The 18,221-nt window shown below is 37.9% G+C and overlaps 1 protein-coding gene and 1 long non-coding RNA gene across 7 annotated transcripts; one reads left to right on the top strand and one right to left on the bottom strand.

Annotated features, from left to right (window-relative positions):
- Nucleotides 1-1,892: 1,892 nt before the first annotated feature.
- On the bottom strand, nt 1,893-17,224 carry LOC105014238. 5 transcript variants are annotated; one of them, XR_004576705.1, is made up of 6 exons: nt 17,140-17,224; nt 10,022-10,118; nt 9,819-9,898; nt 8,615-9,133; nt 7,206-7,316; nt 1,893-6,307 (listed from the first exon to the last, which is right to left on the bottom strand). It is a non-coding gene; the product is annotated as an uncharacterized LOC105014238 (long non-coding RNA). The 5 variants fall into 5 exon arrangements; XR_004576706.1 differs by lacking the exon at nt 17,140-17,224 and adding an exon at nt 11,032-11,160; XR_828293.5 differs by lacking the exon at nt 17,140-17,224 and having other exon boundaries at nt 8,615-8,739; nt 9,041-9,133; nt 10,022-10,438.
- On the top strand, nt 16,372-17,871 carry zgc:153044 (dual specificity protein phosphatase family protein). 2 transcript variants are annotated; one of them, XM_010876372.4, is made up of 2 exons: nt 16,372-16,450; nt 16,905-17,871. In XM_010876372.4, the coding sequence occupies exon 2, from the start codon at nt 16,956-16,958 to the stop codon at nt 17,496-17,498; it is 543 nt and encodes a 180-aa protein (XP_010874674.1). In that variant the 5' UTR covers nt 16,372-16,450; nt 16,905-16,955; the 3' UTR covers nt 17,499-17,871. The 2 variants fall into 2 exon arrangements, with proteins under 2 accessions (XP_010874674.1, XP_010874675.1); XM_010876373.4 differs by having other exon boundaries at nt 16,448-16,527.
- The last annotated feature ends 350 nt before the right edge of the window (nt 17,872-18,221 follow it).

Here is an 18,221-nt window from a genome sequence, read left to right as displayed (position 1 = left end):
TTGTAGCTTGTCTGTTGGATCGGAACACAGGGACCAGCCTTCAGTCCCCACGTGAATCAATGAGCTTTGGCTGCCCATGACCCTGTCACTTGTTCATCACTTTTCTTTCTTTGGACCATTTTTGATAGGTACTGACCACTGCAGAATGGGAACACCCAACAAGGGCTGCAGTTTTGGAGATGCTCTGAACCAGTTGTCTATCCATCACAATTTAGCCCTTGTTAAAGTCGCTCAGATCCTTATGCTTGCCCGTTTTTCCTGCTTCTTACACATACATTTTGAGGACAGAATGTTCACTTGCTGCCTAATATATCCCACCCACTGACAGGTGCCATGATAATAAGATTATCAGTGTTATTCACTAACATAATGCTATGGCTGATCAGTGTATATACAAACCTGTTTCCAAAATAGTTGTGTAAAATGTAAAGAAATTTAGAATGCAATGATGTCCAAATCATTTAAACCCTATATTCAATAGAAAGCAACACATTTAAAAAAAAAAGTTGGAACAAAGGCAACAAAAAACTGGAAAGGTTGTGTAATGCTAAAAACTAAACTTGGTGGAATATCACACAACTAAGTAGGTCAATTGGCAACAGGTCAGTAACATGATTCAGTATTAAAAGATCATTGCAGAGAGGATAGGCTTGTCAGAAGTGAGGATGAGCAGGGGTTTGCCACGCAGTGAAAGAATGCACGGGCAAATAATGCCACAATTCAAGAATAATGTATCACAACGTAAAATTGAAAAACATTTGGGAATCTCATCATCTATGGTACACAATAGCATTATAAGATTCAGCGAATCTGGAAGAATCTCAATACGCAAGGGACAAGGGCGAAAACCAATATTGAATGGCTGTGATTTTCGGGCCCTCAGGCAGCACTGCATTAAAAACAGAAACGATTCTGTAGTGAACATCACTGCATGGACTCAGGATACAATCAAACCAATGTTTGTGAACACAGTATGTGTTCTACCATCCAAAGAAGAAAACGTATAAACAACATCCAGAAACGCTGGCTCCTTCTCTGGGCACAATCTCATTTTAGATGGACTGAGGCGAAGTGAAAAACTGTCCTGTGGTCTGACTAATCAACATTTTTGATTTGGGAATCACGGATGTCGCGTCCTGCCGGATAAAAGTTGAGGGACCGTCCTGGTTCTTATCAGCACACAGTTCAAAAGCCAGCATCTGTGATGGTATCGGGATGCATTAATGCACATAGCATGTGTGACTTGCATTTCTGGTTTTGGAGCAACATGTGCTGCCATCAAGATGACATATTTTCCAGGGAAGGCCTTGCTTCTTTCAGCTGGACAATGCCAAACCACATTCGGCACATATTACAGTCTCTGTAGAAAAAGAGTCCGGGTGCTAAACTGGCCTGCCTGCAGTCCAGACCTGTCCCCCACTGAAATCATTTGGCGCATTATGAAACAACAAATATGACAAAGGAAACCCTGAACTGTTGAGCAGATGCAATCCTATACAACATTTCACTTTTGAAATGTTCCCAAACGCTTACAGAGTATTGTTAAAAGAAGAGGTGATGCAACACAGTGGTTAACATGCCCCTGTCCCAACATTTTGAAAGGTGTTGCTGGCATCAAATTCAAAACGGGCATGTATTTTTGCAAAAACAATACACTTTTAACATTTTGTCTTTGTACTATTTTCAATTAATAATAAATTATAATAATAATAATTTGTTCACATTTTATTTTATGCAGCATCCCAACTTTTTTGGAAACAGGGATATATATATATATATATATATATATATATATATATATATATATATATACACACACACAGCACATATGCATATATTTGTATATATACTTTGTAGACATACTGCATATACAGTAAATTAACACAAAGAGACCCTTTTCAAAGCAGTTTATTCCAAAGTAAAAATAATATGAAATCATGTTAATGAACGCAGTACAGAAAACAGAAATAAAATATAATATGGGTATTTTCACTTTCTTCAAGAACAATGTTTTATTTTATCTTTTTAATTCAGTTACGCCAGTAAGACATAGAGGATCTAAGCCAGACCTTTTCTACACTGATGTTATTGTTAACTCAGGACAAATGCTAATTTAGACACAAAAATACTTCAATTGTTTTTTTATGTGGTAATATGTGGTCTCATTTTTGGCATAAATTTGTTCTAAACTGAGATGAGGACAACATTTCTAATGCCATAATATTACTCAGTAGAAAACGTGCTCAGATACAAACAAACATCCCCACGCACGCAGTTCATGCACACGGTTTAAGGATCAATGAACACAAGCTCACCAACACATGCACACACACACACACACACACACAATGAACCAAAATCTAAGAACTGTATAACTCTCAGCACAAATGATTAGTCATTTCAGTTAGTTTGTTAGATAATTAAAGATGCATTCCAGGATCTCAAGCATACCAAATTCAAATTCTATGTTACTAAATTGGATATGTACAAATGAAACAAAACAAAAAAACATTTGTAACAAAAGGTTCATCTGGTACATAATTGGATAATGCAGTACAACAAAAAACAGGGACCTGTTTTGGCTCATGAGAACCACTTTTACTGCTGGCGGAAATTATACAAAACCTCCTGAGTGCATCTTTAATTAGTTAGTGTGTTAGTGTGTTAGTTTGTTTGGAGCTATCATGCCCCAATAGTTAGTGTTTTATCACTCCATTTCAGGAGAAGGTTATTAAAGTGAAAACACAGGGATGTCTGTCCTCTTGGTGACTCAGAAAGAAAAACTACTGCATGGCTTCAGATGCTGTTAGATCTTACCAAAGGGCAGACTGGAGTGAGGGTTAGATAAGTGGCAGCAGCATGGTTAGAATGGTTCAAATGAACTCACATCAGGTCTAAGAAAAGATACAGGATATTAGTAAGAACAAGGCATCAACGGCCAAAGAGGACTCATAACTTTTGTTAGAAGATGTTAACACCATCAGTCACCACTCATGTATTAGGCAGGTTTGATCTAATAAGAGAATACAGGTAAATGTTTATGCAGGCTTAATCTTGTTACCACACACTTCCCATGTGCACAATGGCCTTGGGACAAAGGAAATGCAGGACGGAAACCAAGCACTTGGTTTCAACACCTTTTACAGGTTGACCACACAACGGACAGGGGGACACACATTTGTCACTAATTATTATTAAGTAAGATTTTTTTTTTTAACATACTTAAACTGGTGTAGGATTTACATATAGATTGTTTTCAGTTGTCCCCCAGGGGACTAGTGTATGATCAACCCAATGAGCTAATCGGACATCTTTAAATCTATTGATTTTTCTACTTCTCATCCCAGATCCTGGAATCATTCTCACCGATATACAACCCCATTTACAAAAAAGTTGGGACGCTGTGTAAAATGTAAATAACAACAGAATGCAATGACGTGCAAGTCATGTAAAACCATATGCAATAGAATGGAGCACCACGACAACATAGCAAATGTTGAAACTGAATTTTTCTTTTGTCATCGAACAAAATAGCCACATTTCGAATTAGATGCCAACAACACGTGTCAAATAAATTGGGACATGGTCATCTTTACCACTGTGTTGTATCAACTCTTCTTTTAACCACAGCCTGTAAGCGTTTGGGAATTGCATTCTGTTGTTATATACATTTTATGCAGCGTACCAACATTTTTGGAAACAAGCTTGTACTTCAGGGGGCCAAAAGTAACATTTCAGCATAATTTTCCTTAAGAATATAACAAATAGATAAACACATTTTTGTTACAGCGTAGGGTGATCCTTGTCTGGTAAGAGAAGGATTTCAGGAAATGGGAGAGGATTGTTTCTTACAAAGCAAGAGGTTAGTTGTGAGTTAGAAAATGACAAGCCAGCCAACATCAATTGTACAGGTTAGTAAAATTAACAACAGGTGTGTTAGCAGACATTAGTACTGTTAGAGTTTATTAGAGGGTTATTGTTAGTGCATATATATCAAGGAATGCCCAAAAATCTCTTCACAGTTGAGAGTTTGGTTTTATAGGGGCAGGGAAGATTATTGCACGGTGGTGTTTTTCTCCATGAATATTGTTCTGGAAGCAGCCCTTCCCCAAAGGTAGACGTAACTTTATTGGTTACCTCAACGGTGAGGGCAGAGCTTGAATATTAAAAAGGGCTGCATGCTCTTGGAGGGAATTTAAGGTTTAGTTATTTTCCCGCCCCTAAACCATACCCTAACCCTTACCTTAACCATTAAAAAATGTCAACGAAGCAGGTGTCAGAGTTGGGAGGTAACCTCTGTCCTCATCATCTAATCAACCAACCAAATCATTTCTGCTATTGGGGTAGAAATCATGACTAAAGGCCACTACAGAGATAAAATAAACAGAGCCGAAGGAGCGTGGCAGAATAATAAAGCAGTGTTTTACGTCACAAAATGCCCAGCTCTTTTTAGTACAAGCAACAGTGGGCAGAAGGGCCCTGGAAATTGGTAAAACAACGGCGAGCAGCATATAGTTCCTTATTTAGACTAAAGGGGAAGTAATGACAACATTCTATATATATATATACAAAGTTACAGTTATATGTGTTATATGTATAATATATACATATAACTGTAACTTTGTAATGGCCTTACAAATCTCCAAATGAATTAACGCACAGCACACCTACAGGCACAAACACAGGCTATTAGTTTAAGGATGCTTGTAATCAGGCAAAGCCGGAAAAGTTAGTGATTTTTACACTGTTAGTCTAGGTTAACAAACCAGAATTGTCCCAGTCTTAGATAGTTCAGTACTCCAGGTACAGTTATTGAGAGTTACGAGTACATGCTTTACAAGACAAACCAAGCCTCCGGAAACCACCTTAACAAAAGTGATGAGACTGTGAGATACCCAAAACAAACAAAGCTACACAGATATACAGACACTACTGTAACATCCTCACAACACAGCAATAATGTTAAAGCTGACAAATAATACACTCCAGCAGCACAGACTTGTTATCACTATGCAGCCTGTTGGCTTGGTTAGAAGCATTTCATTGAAATTAGCAGGAAGGCCATCACAGCAGACTAGATTTGGTTAGTCATGTTAGATGTCAAAGGAATGAGGAAGTGAGTATGGTGAAGAAGAGCAAGGTCCGTGCTGACCACGTCAGGAAAAGCAGTCTTAAGCCCAGTTCAGTTGCATAAGACATGACGGTCTTTCCAAAAACCAACTTGTTTTTTTATTGTGATGAGACACATCCACTTAGTCAGAAAATATTTGTATCCTGTGTTCAGTCAAGCAACTAGCTAGCCAACCAGATAACTAGCTAGCTATTTCTACATAGCTAGTGTACTCTGTTCTGGTACATTATGACACCTGATGGCTACAGTTCAACACGCAGCTCCCACTTTGTTTTTAAGTTACAGTGGAAACGCTCTCACATATTGTCTTCTTAAAATTTTGCCAACTGTCTTCAGGTGTTGTGGTATCCAACATTCTAAAACTAGCAAGTTGAATCTCATCTGATCATGTCTTGTGTCATTTTATGTATCTGGACCGGGATTTAGTTGACTGCAGTGTTAGTGTAGAAGTGATTTAGAATGTGTTAAGAGTTATATTACAGAAGGACAGATAACCAAAAGGAAAGAGTATATTCCAGGGAAGGAAATGCAAAACACCAAAGCATCAGACACCACTAATCATAGCCATGGGAAGTAGGGGTGCTGGGGTGTCACATTCTCAACACCCCCGACGAGTTTCCCAAAAAAAAATTACGTTTGAGCACTAACAATCTGTGTGTGGTTTGTATGCCCATTGGCGCACATCATCCGTTCATTCATCATTGGCATTCATTGCCCTTATGTTGACGTGTTAATACTGCAGATGGGCATGCTCCGTTCTAATCTGATGCACACAGACTCACGCTCGGCCATTGCCAGCACCCCTTGATCAAATCATCTTCCCACAGCCATGACTAAAACTCCACTCTAATGAGTCCTTCTTATGGCATAGTCCTATCAAACAAAGGCCTGAACAACATGGCATGAAGCACACTACAATTTCAGACACACCAACAACTGTACTTGCAATCAACTGTACTTGCATTTGAGGCAGGTCAAGTAAAATATCTACGTAATCAGAGCAAGGTGAGGCACATCATTGAAATAGAAATACAATTTTTCTAACAGAAAAAGATTTCAGATGGAGGTTTGACTGTGCCCCAGCAGCAGCCATGAAGTGCAGCCCATCAGTCAGGGGGCGAAAGCCATTGGTCCCGGTCCTAGTTCAGGCTGGGTAACGATTTACCGCATGGACAACTGCAAGGGTAATGGTAATATAGTCCCAAAGAGAAGGTTTTCAGTTGTACATAATGCAGAAAGATGTGTAGAAAACTGAGCAACAGTGAGAAACTGATGAACTGAGTAGTAGACAGTTTGACAGGTAGAGAAAAATACTGATTCTGGTAATAAGGTGGTTTTCACACATTGATATGTTTGGCATGGTGTAAATACTATATCTGATTTCAGTCGCAAACTAAGTAACGCGTCAAGGTTTCCTGACTAAACCATGGCATGACAAAACAGGGCAAGCACCAGAGGTGCATATTATGGTTGAATTTGACTGCACTTTTTTATTAAATGTGTCCAGTACCTTATTATCTCTGAAACATTCTGTGAGTTGAAGCAAATTTTTCAGCACATAGGGGAAGACGGCGCCAATGATTTTCCTCTATTTCTCTAGCTCTGGGATGACCCAACCAAACAAACACATTTCATAGGCTGATCTGGCATATGTCGGATATAAAAGTTCATCATCAGCCATGAAACTAGATTAGGCTAGTTGGATTAAGTCAAGGTTCTAATTTCAGGTTGTTTATCCCTCAGCCTTTCCTCTCTGGAAGTATAGGGGGACAGCACTGTAGTGGATTATAAATAATAAACACACTAAATCCCACACTAATCCCTTGCTTTCCATCTCACCCCTCATTTTATATTCCCTTTCTCTCAGTGATTCTGATTCTGATCAGTGATTCTGGACTGGTTGTTCATGATGCAAAATGTTGTTTGTTAATGATAAAGGTGTCAGAGTAAAAATATGTTGATTTGTGTCATTATCATTATATGAACATACATTTTGAACACTTCAGTGTGAATTTACAGAACTAATGACAGGTAAAGGAAAGTGCGTCGAAATGATAAAGAACATAACACTTACCTAATTGAGTGGTGCAGTGGTCTAGTTACTGTCTTGCAGTACAACTTCGTCACGTGGTTGTGGGTTAGGAAAGGTATTATCCTCAAGCACAAACGTACCAAAAAACATTTCCTGGGTGAGTGAGCAATGGGATGCAGTAAGAAATAGAATAACTTGGCAAGATGTTCAACGATCCCATACCTGCTACAGAGCAGGTGCAAGAAGGGAGAGCAATAATCACAAATTGGACCTCAGGAAAATGGGAGGGTAGAAAACTGGGGTAAATTATGGGTAATATAGAAACTAATATAATTATGTGTATATGCAATCTTCAATCACAGTATTTTCAATGTAGAACTTCAGATTTTGTGGTCTCAAACAATTGAGCTTTATAATATTCGTCATTAAGGGTACTATAAACAATGCAGAATTATTTTGAATGACTAGAAGTGAGAATGTTGTTACCCAATATTATTGCATTGTTTACATCTACATTTACAAACCATAAATCCCAAAAAGTGCGGGACGCTACGTAAAATGTGAATAAAAACAGTAGGCATTGGTGTGCAAATCATTTAAACCCCATATTCATTAGCTAATAGTACAAAGACAACATATCAAATGTTAAGTTCACAGTTCAAAAGGCAGCATCTGTGATGGTATGGGGGTGCATTAGTGCACATGGCATGGGTGACATGCACATCTGTGAAGGCACCATAAATGCTGAACAATATAAACAGGATTTGGAGTAACATATGCCGCCATCCAGACGCGTCACCCATTGAAAAAATGTGGTGCAATATGAAATGAAAAATACAACAAAGGAGACCCCAAACTGTTGAGCAGCTGATATCCTATATCACTTTCAATACTACAGTAAATGGTCTCCTCAGTTCCCAAACACTTTCAGAATATTGGTAAAAGAAGAGGTGATGCAACACAGTGGTAAACATGCCCCTGTCCCAACGTTTTTTTTGTAATTTTTTTCAAAAACAATAACATTTCAACATTTGATATGTTGTCTTTGTACTATTTTCAATTAAATACAGGGGGAAATGATTTGCATGTCATTGCATTCTCTTTGTATTTGCATTTTATGCAGCATCCCAAGTTCTTTGTAAATGGGTTTGCATTTTATATAGCAATTAAGCCAAATACAATTATTGACATATGAATATTGGGTCTGAGACAAACAATGACAAATGTGGGACTGTTATTACCATGTCTAATATAATTGCTATATGTATTTCTGATATAAATTATACCAAACAAAATTAGGTTCCTCAGGACATTGCTTAAATGCCTATCATGAGGCCAGAGAAAGCAGTTCACATTAGTGTATAACAATATAATTTAGCAACAAATTGGGCTTTCTCAATAAATGACTTGAATGGCATTGTAAAGTACATTAGCTTGTGAAAAGGTGTTACCTTTTTCTAAAACATATTTGTAGATAGTCCTGTGAGTCAAGAAGTCAGTCAGGACATGCTTTTAACTAAGCTTTACTCATCTCTCTGTAGGCTGGCTCATCTTTCCAGTATCCTCCTCAGCATATCTGGAAAGGAACACAGAGCAGGGAGCAGCAGGAAGTGGAACACAACCCCCTGGAGCACTTGCCCCCAAAAACCCTACAAGGGTGTGCTGTACCATTGGCCTTTCGGACTGCTGAAATATATCCTGTGATGTGGGATGTGAGGTTTACTAAAGTAGCTTTTATATATATATATATATCAGCAGATGTATCATGTTTTTCCAAAATAAATGTATTCCCTTGTTAAGGCAGCTAATTCCAAAAACATTCAATCACAAAAAAATGGGAAAACGGGACCACGGGAGTGGATATATTGCACACATACCCCTTACTCCTACATCCTTCTGTCTATCCATCAAAGACCCCATGGAACCACAGTCATCATGGGGACGTGCCAGCAGGGGTGCGGGTTTGGCCACTGTGGACATTGAATAACAGCAAATAACGCATTTGTTAAAATAGCGATGGATTTGAACACGATAGATAGTTGCTAGTAATAACAAAACTACATTGATGCACACTGGCCCTGCGTGATCTATGCAAAAAACATAAACGTCTGTCTATACAAAAAATAAGAATTATTCAACTAAACAATGGAACCGAATCTATTGCTTAAACGAAAAGTTACGGAAATAGTGGATGACTCATTGGGTTACTGGCGCATTCGAATTTCAAAACAATGAATAAGCCTGGCGGATCCCAGTGTTTGTATGAAGGTAGGTACCTTGGTTTGCCTTTAAACCTAATTGAAATTGGGTTTTGAAAGGGCGTTTAGTTCTCATAAGTGCGTCAATCGTTCTAAATAGCGATTAATAATGATAAAACCATGCAAACATAATTTCAAAATCATCTCTCGAAGAGGATTTTTCAAACCTATTTTGAACGATTTAACCTATATAGCCTAAATGTGGATTTTCTAAATCCTTGATCAGACAATGTTCTTGTTCTCTGTTCTCCTGCGCATAATGTTGTGCCTAAAGCCACTCCTAATACCAACATTGTATTCTCCCCACGAATGAAATCAGGCAATTAAGGGACTTTTATCTAACACATCGTTAGAACATTATAGAAAATCAGTCAGCAGAATGCCTTTATTCGCCTACCTTTGGCCATAGATCCAAAATGCACCGGTCTCGCAGCTGCTGTATCACCAAGCATAGCTCCATGAAGAGCTCGTCTCGAGCTGTGTCAAAAACGCATTATGGAATAAGATGGATAGAATAAACACATTGATAGGCCTATTCCAGATTTGAAGCTAATCATCTTTTTTATATGTGCAGCGCCCAGCAGCTTATTTCAAACATACCCCTGCCTTGATTTCGTGTAATGGGGCCACCCGATGAAGTGCGTCTGCTTGCAATGAGCGGAGAGGTCTGTCTGGTACCCTAGTGCCTAACAGCTGCCTGTGTTTAAACAATGACGAAAGCCGGAACAAAGGAGAGTTTGGTTGGTACGGGGAATTAACCAGTAGACACATGTCGGACTCCAGCTGCCACAGGTCTCTTTCTACAACCTATTGTAATGCAAGCTGATGACAAAATGCCCCTCCTTGCCCCGTCCCCTCCACCATCTGCGCGTTTCCTCGGTAACCCTAAATATGGCTGTAGGCGACTAGGCAGTGTAAATAACCTGCAGTGGTAAGCCAGAATCGAATAACATGAGGCAAAGTCTAAATGGGGATAACGTAAACATTTCCCATTAGCCTATAGTTTCCCGTTTGCTAACAACATGATCAAATTATACGCCTGCCCAACCAGCATAATGTAATATATATACGAACATTCGGCGTGACCCCTACATCGTAATCCGAATAAGAGCCCTATCTTAAACAGAAGCCACAGTTGTATAATGCTGTAATATTCATTGTTTTGTATATTCAATATCCACCGCTATCCTGTCATCCAAGTTAATAACAGATACATGAATTGCATAAAGACCCCCGCGCCCCTCACACACACTCACACTCATGGTGTAGTGGAGGGTATGCAGGTATACGCCGTATACCCACATTTTCGTCAGCTGCCATTGCGTACACTTACTTCTTACCAGTGGTTTAGTTGAGGGTATGCGCAGGTATACGCTTTCTACCTATTTGTTTTGTCAGCGGGCATAGCGTATACTGACTTCTTTACTGAGTATGAATCTAGTACAGTGAACGTATATGCAAAATACATTATTTTTGTGGTAGTAGCATACAAAACCCAGTCGAATAATATTATTACAAACGCAACATTTAAAAAACGATCAATAAATAATGTGCCAGAGACCGACGTATGACATAGCTCTGATTGGTTTGATATTTAGAACCTCATGTACCTTCAGTCAAATATTTTTGACTGCCAGAATATTCCGTTTTCTTCCCCAGTGGGAAAATAATTAACGTTACTTCCGAAATACATAATGAAACGAACTAATCAAACAACTTTATCATTTGTCCAAACAAATAAACGTAGTCGAGCAGCAGACAAAACTGCCAGCTCTGCTGGTGCACTTCCAGATTTTGAAAGCAACCGGATCCTCCATGGTAAGGACTTGGTACCTATGGCAAGACGTTTTAACATTTATTCGCTATACTTGACTATCTGGAATTAACATGACAGATATCAACATTGTGTTTAGTGATAATTTTGATTAAAGATATATGTAACGTCATTCTGACTAGTCAAAACTACAGTTAAAGATCTGTAAATCAGTTTTGACTACTCAGAAGTGAATTACAGATATCAGCAATGACCTCGCAGAAAACGACACTCGACTCGATCGTTACACATCCCAAATGGAAATTGAAGATATCTGTAATTTAGTTTTGAATAGTCACAATAATAGTTGCAGATATCTCAAACGTGATTATGACTATTTCGAATTGTTTGTATGACGTTTCTCATGCGAGGCATCAGATCATATTGGCCCAGAAACGCATTTCGGTGTTAGCAAGAATTGCGGTTTCAGTTGTGGATAGAATAAAAAATGTCATGAAATCGGGGATTTTGAGGCGAACAAGAATTTTTGGAATTTTTATAATCGACTTTTCAAAGAAAGTAAATCTTCTGTGTTTTCTTGCTAAAAGTGCCTGCAGCCTTAAACATTCTGTAAAAAACTAGAACTTCGGTCTCACGCAGGTCTGACATGACGGTTAATGCTCGCCATACTTTGGAAGAGTAGTAACGTGTTTGAATACAAGCAAGCCACTAACTCCCGCTCCAGACTCCTACATGTAACTACAGATATCCGCAACGTAATTGTGCCTAACTAAAACCCCAATTCAAGATATCTGTAATTACATTTTGACTAGGCAGAATGAAAGTTAAAGATATCTCCAATCTGAGATACCTCCAATCAAAATGAATTCGAAGATATCTATAACTTGATAATAGACATCTACAATTACATTATGACTGGCTGTAATTCCAGTTTCAGATATCCACAACTGATTTATGAGTTAAAACGTCATTTAAGATATCGCAAAATCTTAATTATATCTTAAATTGAGGGGGATTTAAGATATCTTGAACTGGAATCATGACTACTGAGAATTAAATTATAGATATCCGGAACTGTAATTACAACTAGTCATAATTCAGTGGAAGATATCAACAATAGACATTGCGGATATCTGCAACTGATTTAAAGATATCTGTAATGAGTAACCTCATTAGTTGGTTTCCAATGTATCTACATGGTGTTGGGATGGGCAGTATTTATGATGCATGTATTTCAAATACAAATTAGAATTTTGTCATTTGTATTTGATGAAAATGGCTTCATATTTTGTATCAAAATACTTTAGTATTTTGTAGCTTAAAAATACTGCAAAATAGTGTGTGAAAAGTCTAAATAATGACATCATAAAAATGCTGCCTCTGATTGGTGCCTACTCAGTAATTTGCAAAGACTTGTTGAGATCAGAACAGAAAAGGCATCCATACCTGAAGGTCAAGGTGAAAAACGGGTACTTGGCATCTTTGGAGCAGTATCCCCCATCCCATCCTCAGCTCCAGTAGAGCGTTTATTTTCTTTTGCTGGACTGATCAACCGGCCCCATCAACAAAATCTAAATGCCACACTTTTTGAAAAATGAGTTGTGCTTAAAGGCATCAGTAGCTAAAGACACCTCTGCAGTGTAGGCCACAGGGCACACACACTCTCATTCAATACACACACTCACTAAATCATATGCTTACTTTCTCACCCACACTCATGCATAAGTTTGACCGTTTTTGGTAGAACCTTTGAACTGTTTTGGAATACCTGGATTGTAGTATTCTTTATTGTACTATTCTCTATTGGAGTTTAAGTAAATGTTCTTACTACACTATTAATGTGTATGTCCTCTATACCTATATTCTGCATCTCAATAAAAGTAGCCGTTTAATAGGATCATGATTTTGCATACCATTGCATGAATGACTGCCTGACATACATTATTATTATATTTACGAATAACAATCAAATAATTTATTACTTAGAAACTAGTTGTTATGAATAAAGGTGCCATCAGTTGTATTCTTATGAATGACTTTTTTTGTCATTGAGTCAGTGTAGCTGATGCAAAGTAGGCCCTTCATTACCAAACAAGTAACTAAATTAGGATACAATTATGAGTCATTAGCAAAGTCCCAGGATTTTGTCTTTTTTCCAGGAGGGTCACATTGACCTGTCTGTAATATTGGGGGAGGGGGGGGTCATGACCCCCCTGTCCCCCCTAATTCTACACCCCTGATTACAGTATAGCCACTTCTCCAGGCATCACTACACCGTTGCTCACACACTCAACTCTTTGGGACATAAATTGATTACATTACAAAACAACTTTTTCCCCAACACCTAACCTTGACCCTCACGCCCAAAACCCTAAATCTAAACCTAACCCTAACTCCTAATCCTACCCCATAACACTTAACCTTTACCCTAACCTTAAACCTAAAATAGCTTTATTTTGTTTGTGAGGACTGAGAAATGATCACAATTCACTATCCCTGTGAAAATGACAGATAACACAAATATTGTAAAATAAATACACACACAATAGATTTTCTATTCTACTGCGGAGCTGAAACCCCAAATAAATCCTAGCCCTAATCTTAACCCAAACATTGAGACTTATCCTCAATAACTTTATTCCTAAACTTAAACTAGCAACAAATCCTAATACATAATACCTAAACCAAAAACGCTGTAAAGTGGAGGAATTTTTAGGTGGAATTCCGTAACTCAACTCAAAGTATTTCAGTGGTACACTAATACTTAACGCTTGTGTTATGTAAACATTTTGGTTACACTCATTATGTTAGCGGGTCAAATTGACCTGGCATGGTAAATCACAACTCAATACTCACTATTGATATCCCGAACACTGTTTTTGACATCCATAACCAACTAATTGCTCATATAAATCATAAATTGTACTTGTTTTTTGTTACAATGTAGATCATTTAGACCACATGTTCAACATTCGGTTTTCATCCCAAAAACCAAAATGTATCTATATTTGCTATGATGCACAAAATTAACCAATACTTTTTAATGTATAAATGTTTTGCTTAATCTCATCTCATCTTCATCTGCTTGTTTTGCTTAATAATATGTCTAAATATTATGATCATTGTGACAACTTCTATGTTTGGGGTTAAAAGAAATCCAAGTTAGTGAATCAGATGGATCAGGACAGGTTATCTGGGCACAATAAGCCATGATAATGTTCACAGAGGCCAGGTTTCTGTGAATATGGGCGTTACTAGAGAATTCCCCCACTAATAAAATAAATTAACTTCTCCTGAAACATTTTCCCATGTCCCATCTGGGGCTGATCTCAGACCAGAGCACAAATGCATTGTATGCAGACATTGTATGTCCAGCGCATTGCAGAACCAGACTAAAGGCCGGACTTCAATTGTCTAGCACTACCCTCATGCCCTGGTTCTTCTCAGAGCTAACACCAGCTTGCTTTCCAATGTAGACCTGCATCTTCTAAGCATAACTGCACATGCCACACATATTTGTATTTCTTATTTAGAAGGCTTGTTAGGCATACAAGGACAACGACCCCTGAAAGGGTCTTGCCGTTCGTCAACAGTGGCTTCAGGTCCAGGACTGTAGAGAAATGGCAAGCGCTCCACTCACTTGTCCCACACATCTCGAATGGCAGCAAGTTTGTCTCTCACACCACGTGCCGGGCTTGTGTCACAGTTATAAAAGAAAACAACTCTGGAGAATATATGAAATCGCTCAAGTGACATGGTTGCACAGAATACATCTCAGGCCTATCTCTGTATCCCACAAGCTCACCACTGATTCATTTTTGGGTTTGCAGTCTGCAAAGTAAAATATGAACACGGTCCTTATCTAGCCCTAAAAGTAATATCACCTCTGAATAGTTATAAACAGAACCTCCTGGACCCTCCCACATACTACTCAACAAAAGCCCTGAGAAGAGTTCAGTTCCAATAATAAAAACGATAATAAAATCTTGTATTTGTGAAAGGTGATGTGAGGGGTGATTTTACTTTTAGTGTGTGATGTTACATATTACAAAGGGTCTCAGTGAGTGAAATTTCTCTAACATTTGACAGTTTTTCACCTCATATGACCTGGTAAAGAAGTACTGAAACACTGACTGTTTGTGTGTGCGTGTGTGTTTTGAGGTGCAGTGAGGCAGTTTCTACTTTACATCGGTGCTTAGCAGGATTTTCAACAAACATTTTTCATCCATTCCCCACCCCGGGTCATTTTGACCCTAACATTACGAATTGTCAAAAATAATTTTGAGTCAAAATTAAATGGACATTTCATTTTAATATTTGCAGGTAATAAATACGGGTAATGTACTGTATGGAAACTATTTGCTATAATAATGTGGGTCATTTCTTCCGAAATGCATTGACCAGGAAGTACTTTTTTGTGTCGCTTACAAGACCGTCATTGGACAAGACAATTAGAGTCATGCTGGCAACATTAGCGATGCCGCAGCAACAATAAGAGTTACATTTTTTATGATTTGCCTTCAAAGTAAAAGTCTGAGTTGAAACCCGATTTGTAGGATAAGAAATTCGTATTTGCAGCTTTGCATAGTGTATGTTGTAAAAATATATATTATTATTACAAAAATATATATCTACATGTGAAAAAAATATTAACTAAAGAGAAATACTATTGAAATGATACAATGAATAATATAAAGATAAAGTGGAGCACATTGACAAACGGTTAGAGATCATGTAAATTGACATAGAAATGTAAAAAATAAAATTATGAAATCCTTACTTTGATGATATCATTCTGGTTAATTTTCGGGTGCTCAACAGTTTTAAATGGGCACTGTGTGCTAGATCTAGCCACACTATTACCCCCCCCCCCCCCCCATTGCAAAACACAGTAATACACTTCACACTGTTGGCCACACTTCAATATATATGAAATACATATTGCCCTAAACAGCAAAAATATACACGCCACAGTGAATGTATTGTGGTAAATACTCAGGAATATCACATTATGTATTCCGGAGTCAGTGATTTGCATGAATTTTTTACCTTGGAACATGTTTCAAAACCCACATTTTATGGAAATGTATTTTAAATATTAACAAATATGAATAATTTTTCGATAAGTATATTGTCTTAATAGATTATGTGTGTTACACTTTCCTAAGTCGTTGGGCACGTTTATTTTGAATTATGCCACATTTCCGTTACCCGGAAGATTGACGGAAATGCTTTTTTTATCCTGCTCACAAGACGTAAGCCTTTTCTGATTCCATTCTTTTTCTCCTTGTCCACTTCCTGGAAATTCTTTGAGCTCGCTCAACGAATTTAGGTTATTTTCTTATTTTCAGTGATTATAGCTGAAGCGCATATGTCGAAGATGTTTCACTGAATTAAAAACAATGAAATTAAGGATTAGCTGCATCTGAACAATCTCGCTAGCTAGCTAATTGATCCGTATTGATATTTTCCCTTCATAGATATAAAAACAATTCACAAAAAAAATTAAATGTATTTTAGATCTGTTGGAAGTATGGTTGTGAAAAATTACGCGTTTCAGGAAGACTCAGAAATTATTTGGAAAGCAGTATGATCATCCGAGACGGCAGATGTGTATAAATGTAGCCACATAATTCTGTTAATAGGCACATGCAAATGTAGTGTATTGTTTGCCTAAAAGCAGTGTCTTTGTCCCATCTATTTTTACAGTGCCATCGTGATCATCGCTGACTTCATAATTCCTTTGACTAACCCGTTTCCATGCATCAATCTGGTACACAGAGACTTGCAGGTTTGTGTCAAGTCACTGAACACCTTTTCCTCAGCAATGGCCGAGCTGCAAATGACAAGGCAAACGTATCTCGTTTCAACATCACTTGCATCATAAACGCAACACAAGACAACACAAAAATGTCTACTGCAGAATTGGAATATGTAAACATACCTGTTACAGACTCTCCATCTTCTCTTCTGAGTGATTACTTTGATGAGGTAGCTGATAAAATCAAACTCACTGGAGAGCAGTATGGACACACATTGGTTCATTGCAATGCTGGTGTGAGTCGCTCAGCAACGCTTTGCTTGGTGTATCTAATGAAGCACCATGGAATGACACTTTTGGAGGCACATAAATGGGTCAAGTCTTGTCGACCTATAATCAGGCCAAATAGTGGATTTTGGAAACAACTTATCCAGTATGAGAACAAGCTTTATGGTTGTGCTACAGTCACAATGATAACTTCCCCAATTGGTGAAATACCAGACATTTATGAAGAGGAAACCCGAGAGATGTTTCCACTTTGACATGGATAATTTGCTAAAATGTGTAAACACCTACCAGTCTCAAGCTTTCCTAATCTAATATGGCAGTCTATTTAAGTCGGTCAGGGTATTCACTCTTTCTGCTTCGTGTTCTGCATGTGGTTGCTAAACCCATCCACCACCCCAGCCTCCACCTGTTGGTTCTGTTTCCTTCAGAGGGGTGATTGGTATTTAGTAGTATTGTATGCACCATCGTGGTGAGTTACTCAAAAGGCACAGAACCTAACGCCAAGACATTGTATGTGTATTGTTGAGCATTGTTTCTCTAATAAGTGGTTCAACTAAGACAGCATTTCTTTTCTGAAGTGAAGTTGTTTTCCAGCTGCTACTGTATAATAAAACCTGGTTTAACATGCCATGTCTATGTAATCCTGCTGAAGTTATAATATCATATTTTACATGCATGTATTTTTGTTAAACAGGGATAAGTTGTAGTGAATCAAGGAAAACACAAAGTTCAAAGCACAACTTTTACAGTGAAAGTTAACCCAACAGGTTACATACATGTACATACATAGACAGAAAAATAACTTCAAGTATATAAACTGTTTAGACACATCATTATATTACTGGTAAATTACTGGCTCTTAACAAATGTTTGTGAACATGACCCTTATTTGTTTTGCGAAGATCCAGTTGACATTTTTCTTTATTTGCCTGAATCCATCTTCACAACAATATAGAACCCAGGTCATCTAAGAAAAC

The sequence above is a fragment of the Esox lucius genome, chromosome 13 (genome assembly GCF_011004845.1).
Source record: "Esox lucius isolate fEsoLuc1 chromosome 13, fEsoLuc1.pri, whole genome shotgun sequence".
Lineage (NCBI taxonomy): Eukaryota > Metazoa > Chordata > Actinopteri > Esociformes > Esocidae > Esox > Esox lucius.
Note: the sequence above shows the minus strand (reverse complement) of the source record. Positions and strands in the feature narration are given on the sequence as shown.